This window comes from Aspergillus saccharolyticus (assembly GCF_003184585.1).
Source record: "Aspergillus saccharolyticus JOP 1030-1 unplaced genomic scaffold BP01scaffold_60, whole genome shotgun sequence".
Classification (NCBI taxonomy): domain Eukaryota; kingdom Fungi; phylum Ascomycota; class Eurotiomycetes; order Eurotiales; family Aspergillaceae; genus Aspergillus; species Aspergillus saccharolyticus.
Genome location: NW_020290670.1, coordinates 3,068 through 19,459, shown reverse-complemented (window position 1 = coordinate 19,459; position 16,392 = coordinate 3,068). Strand labels below are relative to the sequence as shown.

Here is a 16,392-nt window from a genome sequence, read left to right as displayed (position 1 = left end):
TTTTTTTTTGTTTTTTCTTCTCTCTGTTAGTTGATCTTCTCAGATTTCTCCAAATTTCTGTCCGATTTTCCATCTTATTATGTCGATGTTCTCATACCTTCTATACATGTTGAAGATAGTGACTAAACGAGTGAGTGGCTTATCAGTTGGAGAGGGAATAGGGAAGGATCCATGATACTATTACGATACGGAGAACGGGCAGCCAAACAAACCGAAGTCGTTGATAAGGAAGTGCTGTTTGTGTGTGGGGGTTGATAAGCATTAGTGAGGACGGTGTGTTCCGAGGCTGACTGGACAGAACAGACGCGCCAAGCCCAGAGCTGGGTTGGTCTCAATCTCAACCACCAACCTCGGGAAGCCACTCACTCTGGCTTGCTCTTCTTTTCACTTTCATCTGTCGAGATCTTTCCTCCCATAATAGGATCAGACACCACCAGACTCTTTCTCTCTCTACGCTCCAACCCCGTAGGTAGTGTCGGTATTGGGACCTTCTCGAGTCTTGCAGTCATGGCCTTTCGCAACGGGTCCTTTGCGACCTTTCTCATCGTGTGCCGTAAGCAGCAAATCCCCTCCAAACCCCCCCCCTTCCCTTTCACTCCTCCCTCCTCCAACCTTCCCCTAGAAGTTGAGACCCTTTGAAACCTGATTTGGGACGCAACCGAAATTAGCAACCAGCTTCTTCCTCGGCATCATCTTCTCCCTGTTCCCCTACGACTACCCAATTCTCTGGTCCACGACCCCGACGCCCGCCACGCATTTCGACTACTTTGAGTCGCACCTGCGCTTCCTACATGCCTCTCCGCCCCTTATTCCGCGCATCCTCCACATTGTTATCTTCTTGGGGCTAGCCGGCCTCGTCACAAAACTCTACCGCCCGTCGGAGAGCAACATGCTCTTTGATGGCGCGAGCCTAGTCCTATACATGTGTGGTGTGACGGTCTACATTGCGAATATCGTGAAGGGTCTGCGCCTTGTCAGCGCCGGCACCTATGGCGACGATCTCCTTGCTGCTGCCGCCGCCGCTGGGGCTGCTGGGAGTGAAGCGCCCGCGGAGGAGGGCCAGATTCTGGGCCGTGAGGACTCGCTGAAGGTGCTTGCGGCCAGTAACACAATCCTGGCGCTGGTGCTGGTTGGTGTCCTTGTGTTGCAGGCGGGGCAGTGGTATGCCGAGCGCAAGGAAGCGCAGGAGGTGGAGAGCTTCAAGGCTGCCTCTGCTGCTGCGACGGCGGCGTCCAGAAAAGGATCCTCCGCGAAGGACAAGGAGGATGCTGTGCAGAAGGAAGAGGAGCAGGATAAAGGGGAGAAGGATGGTTCTTCTTCTTCTGCTACTGCGACTGCGACTGCGACCGGGCGGGTGACGAGGCAGGCAAGCTCAAGGAAGAAGAATTAGGGGGGAGGGCCCTGGCCTCCGCAAATCTAGAGGTCCTATCGCAAGTACGAGCGCAGGTGAAGGTTTGAGAGGCTTTAGTGATATAGGAGAGCGGCAAGAGGAGTCGCTGCGGCTTCGTTGCAAAAAAATTGAGGCAGGTTTATTTGTGCTGCGCTGCTGGAGTGGATCTATTTTCTCACCATGGAAGGCTGTGCAAAAAGAAAAAAAAAACGGAACTTAGTCGGTCGGCCTGAAGGTGTGTCCCTGGTAGTTGACCAAGATCATTCACCTCTACCCAGTCGAAGATTGTCCTCCAACTTGTATAATTCTTCACAACGGAAGGTATCATAGTCTTTCTCCTACCGCATCATATAATACAAGGAGCTAAGCCTCATACACCAATACGGGGATCTCTATGTACAAAAATAGACAGGAAGACAACCCATTCTCCCGAATCGTCTTTTGGATCTTGGAATGATCATTTTGAGAGGAAGACTCAATCCATATATGAAACACATGATGGCTATAATGTTTGTTGTGGGGGAATCATAAGGCTGAATAAGGGAAGAGAAATAAGAACAAAGAAAAAGAGAGAATGACAAGAGATAACGGAATCGAGGGACGAGGCTATTCTGAACATATCAACGCGAGGAGACAAAGCAGATCCTGGATATTGTGCATGCTTTGCGTGATATGTGCGGGACAGGACAAAGATAACAAGAACAGGCCACCCATGCTTCGATAGATGTAGAGCTCGAATATATACAGCGAGAGGGAGGAGAGACATCACATATGCAAAGCGCCTGGGCCGAAGGAAAAAGGGCTCCGGGGGAGGTCTGGCGTGCGAGGACTCAGGGCCTTGGCGAAGAGGTCCTCGCCTGACTCAGCGCTGGAGGAGCGTGCTGCGGTGCCCATCGAGGCGAAGCCGATGTGGTGATGGTGTTGTTGGTCGCTGTGGGCTTGGAGGGATTCTGGCGGGTAGTGGACGATGACGGGGCGGATCATCGGGGGTTCGGCTGGAGGCTGTAGACCTGGACTGCTGTTGCTGTGGTTGCTGTTGAGGGTGTGGAAGGACGTGAAGGAGGAGACGGCCACATCTGGGGATCGCGGAGAGAGCAGATGACGGGCGGTGGCGGCGTGGCCTGCATTAATTGTTTGCGGTAGTGATTTAGCCTTCGCCTCGGATAATGTGAAGCTCATTGATTGAGCACAGGGGGTGAAGAAACACTAGATCAAAACATACCTTCTCCCTTGGGCGACAGCTCCTTCTCGCTTGTTTGCAGCTTCAGTCCTTTCAGCTTCTCCCCTAGCTTCCCCCCGCCGGTGGTAGTGGGCGACACCGGCGTCGCAGGTCCCATTGGATAATTCGGATCCGGATGACTGTTATTGTTGGCATGCGGGCGCTCCGTCAACGAGACCCCGAAGTTGGTCTCGATCCACTCCTTCTCCTGCAACGCCATGTGCAGTGCGATCCCCTCGACATTCGTCCGGCACTCGTCGTGAATCTCCTTGTCCAGCACCTGCAGCCGCTTCTTGGCCCAGATGGTGTGCAGCACTCCCTTCTTCCCCGCGGAGCGACCGTCCGCGCCCAGCTCCGGCGGAAAGATGGCGGGCAAGGGGTTCAGATGTAGGGGCTCGGGAGCTTTCGAGTTGTGATACGGCTGATCGGCCGCGGCCGCGGGGCTTTCGTAGGAGAGCGTCACAGTCGGCGGGATGGTGACATGTGGTGGGAGGAGGAAGTATAGTCGGCGCGTGTTGTCCTTGGTCTTCTCATCGGCGGGGAGTACCGCTTGTTTCCCTTCCCAGGCGACGTGCCATGAGCCGCCCCTGTCCGATGATGCAGAGGACCGGCCCAGGTCGTCATCCTCCCATTCGATCATCAAAATCTTGGTCCCATCGTTGCCCTTGCCGGCCTCGAATTCGAACCGGGCGAGAGCGGTGATAGAGATAGTGCCATCGGGGACGCGCGATGAGTCGAAGGCCGCGAATTCGTTGTTATTGGGGGTAAAGGGCGTGGGGAGGGAGTAAGCCATGGCTCTGGGTGATATTGTTGGAGGGGTTTTTGTTTTTCTTGCTTTTTATATAGATGAGGTGTGGCGTAGCACGGGAGGGGGATACGTATTAGAGGACCTTTTCAGGCAGACCTGGGTTGTCGCTAATAAGATGAACAAGGCATCTGAGATGGGGATGAGGAAGACGCTGGAATGACGGACCGCCGATCACGGGTCAGACGAGCAGACAAAATATGATAATATGGTGCTTTAAACGCGTGAGAATTCAAGAAAGGAGATAGATTATGGGGAAAGAACGGGAACACCCAGTTGGTGATGATCTTGTTAACGGCGATGATGATAGTTAGTGGTGGTGGTGGTGGTGGAACTGATTGATTGATTGATTTGCATTATTGATTTGAGGGGTTCTGAAATTGATCCATGGGCTTCTAATTATAGAATCAGCCTTGGCATCACACCGCAGCTTTTCCAACGCGCTCTCGCTTTCCCTCTCTTGTTTATTGTCTCGCTCTGTCCCCCTTCATTCCTCTTCTGTTGCCTGCTGCTTCTTGCGCGATCCATTGCAGAAGATACACGAAGCGGAGGAACAGATCCATGGTCAACCCTGAATGATGCTTAGAAGGATGCCTGCTTAGCCTCATGGCTGACACGGAGACTGAAGGAGGAAGACGACCTGTACCCCACTTGAGGTACAAAGAGAGCTCAAAGACAAGAAAGGCATCGAAGAGGGACCACTGGGATAGATAACAAATGGGTGAGCAACAATGGGGAAATGGCCAGGTTTGCCAACAAATCCCATGGTCTGACCGGACAGCCAGTTCCTGTTCGTTGTGTTCAGTGATAATCATGGGTTGCTCCGGGAGCGAAGACACCATGATATACATAGGTAGACGGAACTATTACCCTCACACTCTCACTCTCGCACTCTCTCTTTTTCTTTCTACTCTCTCTCTAAGCAGCCATTTAGCCTATCTGCCGCCCTCCAAGAGTCTATCTCACCCGCTCCATCCAACTGAAAATGTCAGTAAGGTAGGTTATGGTACCGAATCCCAAAGTACAAAACAGTATCATACCGCCCCCTGGAGACCAGCCCCAAGGCGGCAGCATGCGAGGACGGTCTTCAGGCAAGGGTGTGAAGAGATGCGATGATGCAGGGAATTTGCGCTTAAACTGCCTGGAGCAGTGGACGTGCCGCCCATGATTTGTTCTAAGTATGTCCCATGCGCCATGAGTATCACCTGAGGAAACGAATTGTCCACGGTCATTGGTAGGCCCTGTTCACAGAAAGAGAGGGGGAGTCAACGCACGCGGTCTGCAATCTTCATCACAAATCCAGCATAAATAACATAGCCGCTGGTATATGGAAGAGGGGGAGAAGAAGTGCAACTAAGAACCACAGCCATTCGTCACGATTTTGCAAAATGCCGACGAGGTCGAGGTCTATGACTGGCTGATGAAATGCTGGCTCCACCAGTCAATCAAGATTTGGACCGTGGTGGTTAGTCCGGAGGTCACTATCGAGAGGGGTCGTACATTCAATGCACAGACTGGCAGATCGACGACAGTCTGATCGTGTGTGTGAGTATTGAGCACGGATTGAGCACGGATCAAGTCAGTTAGGATATAGATTCCTTGAAGTAATATCGTCGATGGCAGCAACAATCGGGGTGCATCCATCAGCGATGACCCTCAGCATTCAGCTACATCCCCTTGATATAAGGTCCGTATGCGATCGCAAACCACTGTACACAGTAACGCCCATCTCGATTGCAGCCGCCGGAAGAGCAGTTGCCAAAAATATCCCCCTCCGATTGACCCGCCTAGACTAACAGCACGCATACATAAGCTAAGGTAGCATCTTCTGTGATCAGTCAATCAGAGTCCATCTTCAAGGGTCTCTGCAATCACCAAAAATAACTTTCTTAGCCTGTGATGAATTTAGAAAGTCTGCAGATATGCGGAAATCCTGATGGTGGGCATTGTCCATCCATTCATCGGCGTCAAGGGGAAGAAAGTGCGTACCTTTCTTCCTTCCACTCACCTGCTGATATTTTGCACTGTTCATCTATGCTGCAGGAAGGACACAAATCGAATGTTCCAACCGGATAGGTCCACCTGTGAGAGATGAGCTCCTCTCTCTTTCACTTCCTGATTAGTACATGTCCCTAGGCTAATTCCATCATAAAGATCCCCATTCCACGTCCGAACAACTAAGACTTAACCAGGACCGTCATATTGTGTTAGTTCTTTGAATTGTTCTCGAATATGTCAAGGAAGACAGGAGAGGATTGATTGACGCGCGCGATGATCTCAGGCCCCTCCCAAAGAGGGCGGACGGAACATAGTGGGAGCGGCTGAGATCACGGCGGCAAATCCATGGGGTTGTAAGGAATTATGAGTGTGATGGACCGAGTTTTCATCGGGTGAAAAATCCTTCACAAAGGCTAATAACGATGGGCAGTACGGGGGGGTATTAAGGTACTGTAGTAGGGCTGGTATCCTTGTATGTCCCTCTATCTTGGTTCTCCCCTTTTCGTTGTTCTTGTTTTTCATAGATCAAAAGACGATAAGGACGATGACCTTCTTCATCATCATTAATCACTTTCTTTCTTCCTCTCACGATCTAATTTTAGCACCGGCGACAGATACTAGCAGGGATACTGTGATCCTGGTCGAGAAGTGCCAGTGGTAGTGAGGTAAGTTACTGTTAGTTAGTTACCTGACTGTTAGTCTGTAGCACATCGTGGCAGCTGCAGTTAAGCGCCGGGACTAGGCTACTTTGAGGGGCCAGTGGGTCTCCCTCCGCGATTCTCTCCCTCCCAATTCTGGAGCCATTGGTTCCGCCAGGATAAGAATCAGTATGTGGGGTCCACGGTGGGGGAGTTGGGGATGACGTGTGGTGGGTTTTGGCGCCGAGGGAGTTGACTGGCTGGCTCCTGTGGTCAGTTCAACATGTTCATTCATTCAACTTACTCAACTCTCATGGAGTTACTATTTAAATCAAGGAAAGAAGACGCGGTAGAGCGTGCATCGATTCTTAAATAGAGTCCTATTGTCTCGAAATTTTTAGGAATTAGAGGGGGGCTTATAGGATAGAACTACCATCGTCGGCGAACCTGATCACTGGAGTCATACATAGTAGATCGATTTCTCGAAGCCCTTTTACCTTTTACCCACCGTCTTGTTCCCTGCCGACTAAGATCTCACTTTTTTCTATTTACAGCGTACTCTGAAAATCTCTTTTGCTCCCCACCCCCCCTTGAACCCCGTTTGCCTGCGCCCGGAATTCTTCAGCTACAAACATGAAACGTAGAGCGCGCTTTGTGAGCCAATTATCTTCCCCCAACGCGGGGGGTTAGATCACAAGTTGACCTACCAGGGTTGCCCCTCTTCACAGTGACAGAAGGGAGACCAAACCAGCGGCCGTTTGCACGGCTGATTCGACCTTTCCTTCCACGGGGGTGTATCCCCGAAAGTTTGGACCCAAATAATAATTACCTAGTGACGAGTTGTCAGCTTGGAGTTGGCTCATTAAGATCTTACCTAAACGCGAGGCTTGAAAGAGTGAATTGGTTGAAGGTGGGTTTGGCACTCATGAGATTTTAGCCTTGAGTGCTCCAATGGGGAGGGTAGGGTTACCGCCGTGGGTTTGCGCTGGTATGGCATGTATGGGTAAGTTACCGTTACCAGCTGATGGTGGGCTGGTGGTTACCGTACATCTATACGTCAAGTTACTTCCATAACTACTACTTAGTAGTCAAGTCCTGCTTCTCCTTTCCACCCCCGCACTTTTTCACAGGTCGGCCTGGGTAATTGACTGCATCAGTTTCGTTGACTAGGTATGCTTCCTATCTCACGTATGCGAGTTGAATGGTATGTAATCAGTTGAATAAACACTGCATACATATGTATCTTACCACGACTACCGCGCAAGAAAGCCGCATCATAACCACTCCCATCACTACCCTAACACCATGGATTCCCACCGGAAAATTACAAATACCATAATTAGTAGACCGAACGGACTCAGCCAGATGAATTCATGAGGTTCATATCACCGCGTTAATTCCCCCAGTCCCTATCAACTTAGAAGGACCCATCTGTTCAAGTAAACCGCGCCTGCGAAGCCTAGACATCCTATCCATCTTCTCTTAGTACCCTTTGGGCTTCGCCGGTTGCTCCAATGATCAACTCTACCACTTCCCCGGGTCACGACCCTGCAATGGGAACAAATACCACTGAAAGCGCTTGGACTCACTGTCTCACCCGCGGGAAGGCACTGTCAGTCAGTGCGCGCTTCCGTATCCTTGGCTCCATCCAGGTCGTTGGCATGAAGAGGGGGTCCGTTGGGCACCGGATCGCGCTTAAGCTTGAGTCTAGGAGGGAACAGCACGAACTACGGGCGAATCGAAAGGGAGTCAAGAGGGGTGGATGCATTCCTCGCGCTCTCGGTGGTGGGGTGAAGAGGATTGTGTAAGGTTCAATTTCTTTATTGGAAGGATGACTAGCCGGAACACGTGGAACGATTGTGGATAGGCAGTGCTTCAAGGGAATTTTCGGTGGGGTAGGGGAACGGAGGGATAGGTTGAAGGTCTGGGCTCGCGGCGCAGATGCGTTGCAGGAGGCACTGGGTTGATGGCGATGGTGTTGTGTTGGCCTGAATTCACTGCGGGCTGGGTGTGATGTGTTAGGGCAGAACGATGTATGAGTGGTGAAGAATTATAAGTGATGAGATCGGGTTCTCGCTGAATAGTGTACAAATACTGTACCTTCTTGGTGAGGTAGATATGGGAAAGAGCTAAGTTGAAAGCCCAACTTGAAGGCCGGTGTTGATAGGTTCGATGGCCTACTACCTATCGCTAGAAGCATGATTATACTAGGGTAGTCAACGTCACCATCAGGAGATCTGGGACATGGACATGTCGTCATGGGCCAAGTCTTGCTCCTGTTTGCTACAAAAGACCAATGACGCTTTTAGCTGCTTCTTGTCCGAGTTACTCGCTGATTCGCGTCCATTGGACAACACAAGAAGGACTCTATCTCCCAGGAATGGCTGGCATTCTGGTGTCTTGGAGAAAATTCAAATCATAGTTGTTATGTCCTATCCGTATTGACTGTTGAGCCCGCTCCCCAACTCCCAAACGCCAAACCCAGCGCTACCAAACTCAGGCAAACAAAGATCCCTCCATCTCCCACTCTCACGGTTCTTCTTTCTCTTCACTATGCTTTCTCCGCTTTCCTTTGGGCGGATCCTCTAGCTGTGTCCGCTTATATGTCACGGTATGGGTCACCACATGCCGCACGCTCACTCGGCCAGCGGTCGCACTCCGTGGTCCATCCCAGTACCGCAGCTTCCAATCCGACGGCGAGTAGGGCGACAACAGCGAGCTCGCGCTCCGGGGTGTCTCCAATGTAGGCGAGTATCGCATAGCGGGAGGAATACGCAGACGACGGAGGCTCATCATGTCCCGCCGACTTGGGGGCACGGTGCCGTAAGGTGTGAGCGGCGGTAGTGACGCCGTGGCGGGTCTGGTTGCATCGGAGAAGCTGAATGAGCCGCTGACTGCACTTGCTGGCTGTGAGGTCGGCGTCTTGGTGGCCTTATCCCATACAAAGCGCGTAGTAGCCCCATTGCCATCGGCTGGGGAGAAGATTGGAGTGAGGGCTTTGAGGAATTCCGTGTAAGCAGCCGGAGGCGTTATAGGCGTTGAAAGACCGTCTTCACTAGTGTTCCTCCCTCCTCCCCCTGATAGACTGGCTCCTGAGTCGGTTTGAAGCTCGGACGGAAAGGTCATCGTCCGCGGGGTCTGCAACGGGTGGAGGATTGGCTTGGCCGGCATGTTGAGATAAAGGTGGATAGATGTGTGTGAGGTCTTGCGAGCCACAGTATTGTGTATGGGGGAGCAAATGTAGAACACAGAAGCGTGTAGTGTTCTCTGGAGACAAGGCCTGCAGACAGGTTACGGTAGTCTGACAAGGACGCGCCTGACCCTGTCACGTAGTGCGTGCGTGGCAGTAGACAGGGGCACTTGTTGTATATAGATTCTGGATTTTTGTATGAGACAGTTTGACCCCCGGGACCAATGGGCAATGCTTACTGAGGTAATGTTCGGGCACCTCAGGGCTGGAATAACAAAAACGATAAGGAAGAACGGAGAAGAAAGCTTCTCTTCTTGATCATTCGTTCTCTTCGAATTCAATGAAGAGAAGGGTGGTGGGCGGGGGTAGAGAGAGCCAGAGGGATGGAGGGCGGGCGAGATGTGGAGGGCGAGGGTTATTATTTATCTCGAATTCACGCCGACAAGCCTAAGAGGCAGACAGATTTCGAGTACGGTACAGGTATCAAGACTGTAAAATAACGAGACTCCTGTACTGGCAGTAATTCTGGTCTATTAACCACCTAATTATTCAAGGTCAGTGTCACGCGCTAATCCCCAAGTGGCTTGTTCCCGACAGGTGCGCGGCTGCATCGATTGAAGCACCCTTTTCCAACACTCCTCGAGTCTTCTCTCTTTCCACACGCCGTTCGACTCACCTAGTCTGGCTGCAAAGAGGGATGGATCTCCCAATGCAATGGACTACCGAAAACTGCAGATTCGACTGGTGGGCATTGACTGGCTCAGAAATGCTCGGACATGAGGGGAAGAATGTGAGGCCCTCGACTGCAGATTCAGATCGTTTGATCTGCAGAGGATGTGTGACAATTCAGGAGACAGTCTCACTTACCCTCCGAGAGGAATCGTACCTCAAACACCTTTCGACCATGTCTTCTTTGATATTTCGCCTTCTCATAGACCTGGAGGTCCTTGAATCTTGCTTCAATGGCACAAATGCCCTTCGTACAATGCTGCAAAGTAGCACATGGTCCGAGATACTGTCTTAGGGATTAACGCGCGCTATCTTCCAGCGCCAAAGCTCGATCTCTCCTTAGCCACCACACAATGTATACGTCGGATCACCCACTAAGGTGCGTCAAACCCGATTGCATGCCCGGAAAACCATCTCAGGCCAAAGAAACTCGGAACCCTTGTCGTTGTTGCTAGTGTTAACGCACACATCTGCCGGTCACACCTAGTGGCGGCTCGCTCAGGGAATCCATCATGTAAATCATCAATCGGATGCACTGTACACTTATAGTCTCTCATCTTTAAAGTTATTGACTGGGAGCTCCAGCTTCGTTGTCGTGCTAGTCTGGCGGTTGGGTCCGATCAGACCTCCGCGCTGCATGTTCTTCATACTGCCAAAGCGACTCTGCCGACTGGGCGCATGCAGTACCATCCCACGCATCCGTGCTTCTTCCAAAGAGGGAGACACAATTGGTCCGAAGCTAACATGAAGCCATGTCAGTCACCCCGTTGCCATGGCATAGCGGATCATGCGCGCGGGGTCTGTGATCAGCACCGTGCTTGAGCTTGTCGGGGTCTTTCCATCTTCCCTCCTTTGTGTGTGAGATGTTCGAGATAGACGGAAAGGTATCGTGCTATAGTCAGTGAGACCCCACTCTTCAGCAGTATATCTTTCGCAGGCAAATCAATCATGATCTTGGATAGCTTACACATCATGCTGAATGCCAGGTGGATGTTCCATAACTCATGCGCACAGTAAGTGTCCTATGGGAGATAAGACTGTCGACTTCTTCTCCTGCTCCCTAACTCGACTTGGTGTCTCGTACATTCTTAACACATTGGTTGCTACTCAGTGAGTATTGATGGAAAGTCTTACACTGCTGTTTTGGTACAACACCCAGCACGCTCTCTACTCAGCATTGGATGCAAGTATTTCCTGCCGCATACCGCCTAGACCTTTAATAGCTGCCATGTCACCCTGACATCCAACAACGCCAAATGCGAAAGCTTACTCATGGTTCGAGACCAAACTTTGCTGACGGCGTGGGTGAATCCGGTGATAATTCCACTCAAGTATATCACAACTCAGATATAGCCTTTCAGACTAGGGTCTAGCACTCACTCCCTGCGGCATCAACCAATGCCATCATGGCAACTGCTCCTGTCAAAATTTCATATATTAGTAATTGAATTCAAAACGCTGAATGGACGAAGTTGTACCGGTCTTCTTAAGTGGCTCTAAAGCAAGAGTAACAGCGTGGTCTACTCGACTACTCCAGTCATGCCTCATTCGGATCCCATCATTGGGCGTGTCGCCCGGAAGACATATAAACTTGACATCTAGACCAGCGATACGTACTTGGAGTCATCAACGTAGGCTTACCAAATCCTAAGCACACAAATGACCTTTGTACGCGAGGTGACAGATTGGAAGAACGTAACTGAAGCTCGGCCTCGTAAGGGCAGCCTTTCCCAATAATCAATAATGATGTCTCTCCGAGTCTCTACGTAATCCTTTACCTGTCTAGAGTAGTAACAGACACGGGTTAGCAAGCATGCAGTTCAAAGTGATGCGATCTCTCCAGTACCTCAACGCCATGTGTGGAAATCATTCCCTATGATCAAGCAGAAGCAAAATGTCCGCGCGGTGCGGATATACTACAATGTCACGGTCAGTGATCTGGGGATCTACCGTGATTGCATTGCATGACGCCAGAGGAACCTACACCAGCGGATAACGTGTTGATGCGGATGTCATATTGTCCCCATTCCCGGGCGACAGACCGACACATCCGGTGCACGGAGGCTTTGGAGGAATTGTATGCTGTGCAGGTAAGACCCTCCCTAGTTGTACCCGCATTTTTAGCATCAAGCACATCTTCTTTTTCTCAAGAGGGCAATTTCCTTACGCGGTTGGCGATGTGTCCCGACATGGAGGCAATCAGTACGATACTAGCAGGGAAATTTTGTTCCTTGAAGATACGAGCACAATGTTTGGCGGAAGTAAAGGTACCAATCACGCTGGGTTTCGAAAGTCAGCATCGTACCCTCTCCGTTCTAAGACGCATCTTTGAGGTTTGGAGATGGAGGGAACTCACTTGACGTCCAACATCTTTCTCCACAATTCCACTGAATAGTCCAGCGCAGGCGCCCAGTGCTGAATCCCGGCGCAGATTACAAGGCCACGCAGGGTCATGTTGGGACTCAATGCATCTGGAGCAATCTGCTCGAGGATGTGCTCTGTGGAAGCCGCATCGGTGATGTCCACACGACACGTACGATGCGTGGAGGCGTCCTGCAGCGGCCGGCCAGCTTTTGCACAGACGCCCACTCGTCGGCGCTGGGCGTGGGGCAGAAGATCTAGGTACACGACATCACCGCCGGCTTCGATGACCGCGCCGGCCAGCACAATCCCTAACCCTCGGCCACCGCCGGTGATGACAACCGTGCAGTTGCCGAGTGAGAAGAGGTCGTTGGTGCGGCCGATGATAGGGGGGCTTTCTCGAGCCGGCGACGGCCGGCGTGGTGTGGTCGAGGGCTACCTCGGGAGTTGTGTTGTCGGTAATGGAGGGGGACATGGTAGAAGGTAAGGTGTCTAGAGTTCTAGGTTCAAGGATTGGTGATTGGGAGTGAGAAGGAGAAAGGAGCCTCAGAGATAAATGACAGAAAGCTTGTCCCGCGATTATACCTCATGTATGTGGGATTGAAGCTTTCGGTAGATGAATGGGCTGCGCCCCCAGTTAACGTATATAGGAGATAACCTGCAGTGAAACAGATACTTTATTCTAACACTTCGTGCATGCGTGCTGCAATGGGCACCGTACTCGTTGTTGCGCTGGGATTTCTAGGGTCACTTGTAAGGCAGTAAGTAATACCTCACTCCAGGTGCCGAAGCCTACTCAAAACGTTGCCGATCTCTTCGGTTCATCCCACTATGGGTCGTGCCGAAGCGCCTAACGCTACCTAAACGGGGAATATACGAGCCGTAGGTAACTTTTGAAACTTGGTGATGATGCCCTAATCGAAACCCACTCACTCAATCAAATGATGTCTTGCAGACTGTTTTGATCTACACGGTGAGACCGTTTTTATTCTTTGGACAGCACTTCGTTGACCGGTGTAATAGGCCCCATGTCGACTCCGTACCCATACAACAGCTAAATGCGCAGGTGTTGAAATGCGTCAAAAGCTGGGTCAGAAGCATGACTTTCCACCATGAATAGAAAAGCTCCAGGGCTAAATATATTTCGGTGAATGGGTACTCCGTGGTTAATGGACTATGCTGAGTAATAGCAGAGAGAAATTGACCTCGTCACAGGAACTCTTAGGGGTTTACGACATCTTGCCGGAGACAGAGACAAGGACGCGCTATACGTAAGTTCGATCATAGCATAGACTACCCCACTGACCAGCCTGATCAGTCTGAGGTAAATAGTGCACAGTAGCCTGTGCGGCTTCTCCTCACCAGTAAAACACATCTTGCTAAAGACATCTGTTGCTAGAAGAGAAGATAGCTGAGACCCGTTGCCCAGGCGACGCTTTTAGTAGAACTCATAATGTCCCAAGGAGAAGGTGGCTGGGCTCTAGGATGGAGTAGTAGCTCAGGCCATGATATTCCATGAGATATCAGGGTCCCAGTCACCCGGGACTACAGCAAACCACTACATAGTGGATCTTTTCTTTGGTTGGGATACTTGGACATATTCCTTTCTGGTGATTGGCGAGGCTTTGGCTGAATCATAGCGAAGAGAGAAGAAAGACATTGATTCATATCCAAGTTTTGATTATCTGCTTTCCAGGCTGGAAGTTGTTGCTGGGAATGCGACCCATGCTGGGTTCAGCCGGAAAGGGGGAAAGGAGTCAAGGGATGGATGGGCGGGGACCCTCTTTCTTGAATATCTGAGGAACCACCATTTCCATAGGCCGCTTGATCAATTTTCTTGCATTCCATGGGCATACCTGCTCTGGGATTGTTTCTTGCTAAGGTCCCGAGGAGGACTGGCCCGAGCGTCTCCTGGTCAACCGGTGACGGTGGGTTGTGGAGGTGCTGGTGGGGGGTTGCAGGGTGAGTGTCGCCGGTGGAATTGAGATCGGACGGTCGTGTCTTACCCTGATGAGGATCCATATAGACTGCGTATTGTTGAATGTTCTAGAGACTAGAGTTTCGATGGTTTGTCTGCATCGAGGATCTAGACTCCCAGTTTCGCATGGGTCTAGACTGCACAGTCTACGAGCTTATATAGCACAGGGAAAGGCGAAGCGGTTGTCGTATCCCATATGCTTGCTAGTAATTCTCCGACCTCTCCACTAATGCAAGATTTAAATGTTAATCTCGCTGTACGCCGTATAGTACTAGTATATTTGTGATTCAATAGAGACGCGACTTGACGCAGGGAGCAACGCACAAATAGTATTCTTGGCGGCACTTGCAGCACACCCGGCACCAGCATCAAGACAATCTGATGGGAGGGGTGCTAGTGGTAATTCGACACTGAAAATAGCAGTATACTGCAGACTATATGTGAATCAGATAAAAATGTCTATTTAGTTAATCATGATGTCGGGTACGGAGGATGACTTCTTGAGTGATATTGTTAAGTAGATTGATGATGATATTATGTCGAAGATATATAACGCATGCACCTCAACGTCTATTTGGTCTTTACTACTAGTAAACTTCCACCGCACCCACCCACGCTTTATTGTTGGCACTGTACAGAGTAGCTAATGCAGTTTTATCTACTACATGTTTAGAAGTCTCTTGTAATTCAAAGCCTGCAACATGGCCCTTGGTCCACAACCATAATCAATCGCTTGAGACAATGAAATAACAACAGACCGTCGAATGCGGCCAGACCAGACCAAAATAGAAGCATCAAATACTTCCGATTGCCCCAGCAATTACAGAGCGCCACCCCATTCGCCGGATGGAGTTCAATCCACTGAAAACAACAGGAATGTCTGTCTGCATCTCTTCAACTGTCATCTCTAACTCACGCACATGAAAAGACACAAAAGATCTGGATTGAATCTGCCATGGAAAGTGAAGTGTCGCAAGTCGCTGCACTCGACAGGGAAGCCACCACCAACCCCCTCCCTTCCATCATGCATTGAGCGACAGCGATGACCTGAGCTCAGACATTGTCCTTGGCGACCGAGTATTATCAGTCGTAAATGTGTCACTACTCCCCGAACTCCACTTTGTATGACCGGATCTTCATGCTCTACGACATCTCGTCTCCTATCTTTCCGCCTAGAGTTGCAACCCTACAGTCTGCCACAAACAAGCTTTCATCGAAGAACAACACCCCGATCTTGACGACACCCATCCAGACGATCGCGAACGACGAATCATCTGGGCGAAAATGACAGGTCACAGTGCGCCTGAAGCTGAGAAACATCCCGCCGCCGTCGAGCTCCCCGCCGAGTCTGAAACACCACCACAGAAGGCGGCTTCCCCTGATCTCCAACCAGGGGAGTACAACCCCTTTGTGGGCGCGAAGCCCTCCTCACCCTTTTATCGCCATGCCACCCCATCAGTGACCATCGATCGCCTGAAGGCGGAAAGCGAGAAACCCAAGCCCACCAGCACCCAGCGATATATTTCCCCGGTCATCCCCGAGAGCCCGCCCATGTTCAACGTATCTGCTTTGGAGTCAGGCAGCCGTCATGAGTCGTCGTCCAATCTGTGGGGCCAGCCCCAGCGACGCTGTGGCTGCATGAGCCGGCTCAGCAGGAAGCAGCGTATGATGGCCAAGGGAGTCATTGCCGTGGTCGTACTAGGAACCATGATTGCGATCGCGGTCGGAATCACGGTCGCTGTTGGAGGAGCCGTGTGGAGGTCGGATCACCGACAAGAGCTCATCGGCTAAGATACCAGGTGTGTCGACTACTTAGTGTCTACATTGGGCTGCACTCATGGAGAGAATTTTCAGAAGCTAATGGTGCGCCGACGACAGGCAGGAGTCTCGGATCTGTCCCCTCCGTCGATACTTCGATGCTGCAATGTTTGGATCGTACCTCAAAAGCAACACATTAATCACTGCGGAGCAGAAGGAGTCTGGAGTCTGAATAACATGGACATTGTGGAAATCGGATTGGATGTACATTTCTTTGTCTTTTTTTTTTTTTTTTTTTTTTTTTTTTTTTTTTTTTTTTTTTTTTT

The 16,392-nt window shown here is 50.8% G+C and overlaps 6 protein-coding genes across 6 annotated transcripts; 2 read left to right on the top strand and 4 right to left on the bottom strand.

The window, feature by feature from the left end:
- The first annotated feature begins 21 nt into the window (after positions 1-21).
- Positions 22-1,816, top strand: BP01DRAFT_426841 (putative secretory component protein shr3). Its single transcript, XM_025579818.1, has 2 exons — positions 22-553; positions 669-1,816. Exons 1-2 carry the CDS (start codon positions 508-510, stop codon positions 1,388-1,390), a joined length of 768 nt encoding a protein of 255 aa, XP_025426717.1. The 5' UTR covers positions 22-507; the 3' UTR covers positions 1,391-1,816.
- BP01DRAFT_329184 (uncharacterized protein) lies at positions 1,687-3,746 on the bottom strand. The gene is made up of 2 exons (XM_025572975.1): positions 2,613-3,746; positions 1,687-2,511 (listed from the first exon to the last, which is right to left on the bottom strand). The coding sequence occupies exons 1-2, from the start codon at positions 3,400-3,402 to the stop codon at positions 2,156-2,158; spliced, it is 1,146 nt and encodes a 381-aa protein (XP_025426716.1). The 5' UTR covers positions 3,403-3,746; the 3' UTR covers positions 1,687-2,155.
- Positions 3,747-4,567: 821 nt separating this feature from the next.
- On the bottom strand, positions 4,568-5,163 carry BP01DRAFT_201974 (uncharacterized protein). The gene is made up of 3 exons (XM_025571036.1): positions 4,915-5,163; positions 4,689-4,831; positions 4,568-4,588 (listed from the first exon to the last, which is right to left on the bottom strand). Exons 1-2 carry the CDS (start codon positions 5,056-5,058, stop codon positions 4,706-4,708), a joined length of 270 nt encoding a protein of 89 aa, XP_025426715.1. The 5' UTR covers positions 5,059-5,163; the 3' UTR covers positions 4,568-4,588; positions 4,689-4,705.
- A 3,205-nt stretch (positions 5,164-8,368) lies between these two features.
- BP01DRAFT_360965 (uncharacterized protein) lies at positions 8,369-9,616 on the bottom strand. Its single transcript, XM_025576029.1, has 2 exons — positions 9,480-9,616; positions 8,369-9,426 (listed from the first exon to the last, which is right to left on the bottom strand). The coding sequence occupies exon 2, from the start codon at positions 9,219-9,221 to the stop codon at positions 8,580-8,582; it is 642 nt and encodes a 213-aa protein (XP_025426714.1). The 5' UTR covers positions 9,222-9,426; positions 9,480-9,616; the 3' UTR covers positions 8,369-8,579.
- A 2,200-nt stretch (positions 9,617-11,816) lies between these two features.
- BP01DRAFT_387041 (NAD(P)-binding protein) lies at positions 11,817-13,360 on the bottom strand (the record flags this gene model as incomplete). The annotated part of the gene is made up of 5 exons (XM_025577710.1): positions 11,817-11,885; positions 11,954-12,067; positions 12,137-12,248; positions 12,326-12,765; positions 13,334-13,360. The coding sequence occupies 5 exons, from the start codon at positions 13,358-13,360 to the stop codon at positions 11,817-11,819; spliced, it is 762 nt and encodes a 253-aa protein (XP_025426713.1).
- Positions 13,361-15,240: 1,880 nt separating this feature from the next.
- BP01DRAFT_201868 (uncharacterized protein) lies at positions 15,241-16,258 on the top strand. Its single transcript, XM_025571035.1, has 2 exons — positions 15,241-16,107; positions 16,187-16,258. Exon 1 carries the CDS (start codon positions 15,593-15,595, stop codon positions 16,097-16,099), a length of 507 nt encoding a protein of 168 aa, XP_025426712.1. The 5' UTR covers positions 15,241-15,592; the 3' UTR covers positions 16,100-16,107; positions 16,187-16,258.
- Positions 16,259-16,392: the final 134 nt, after the last annotated feature.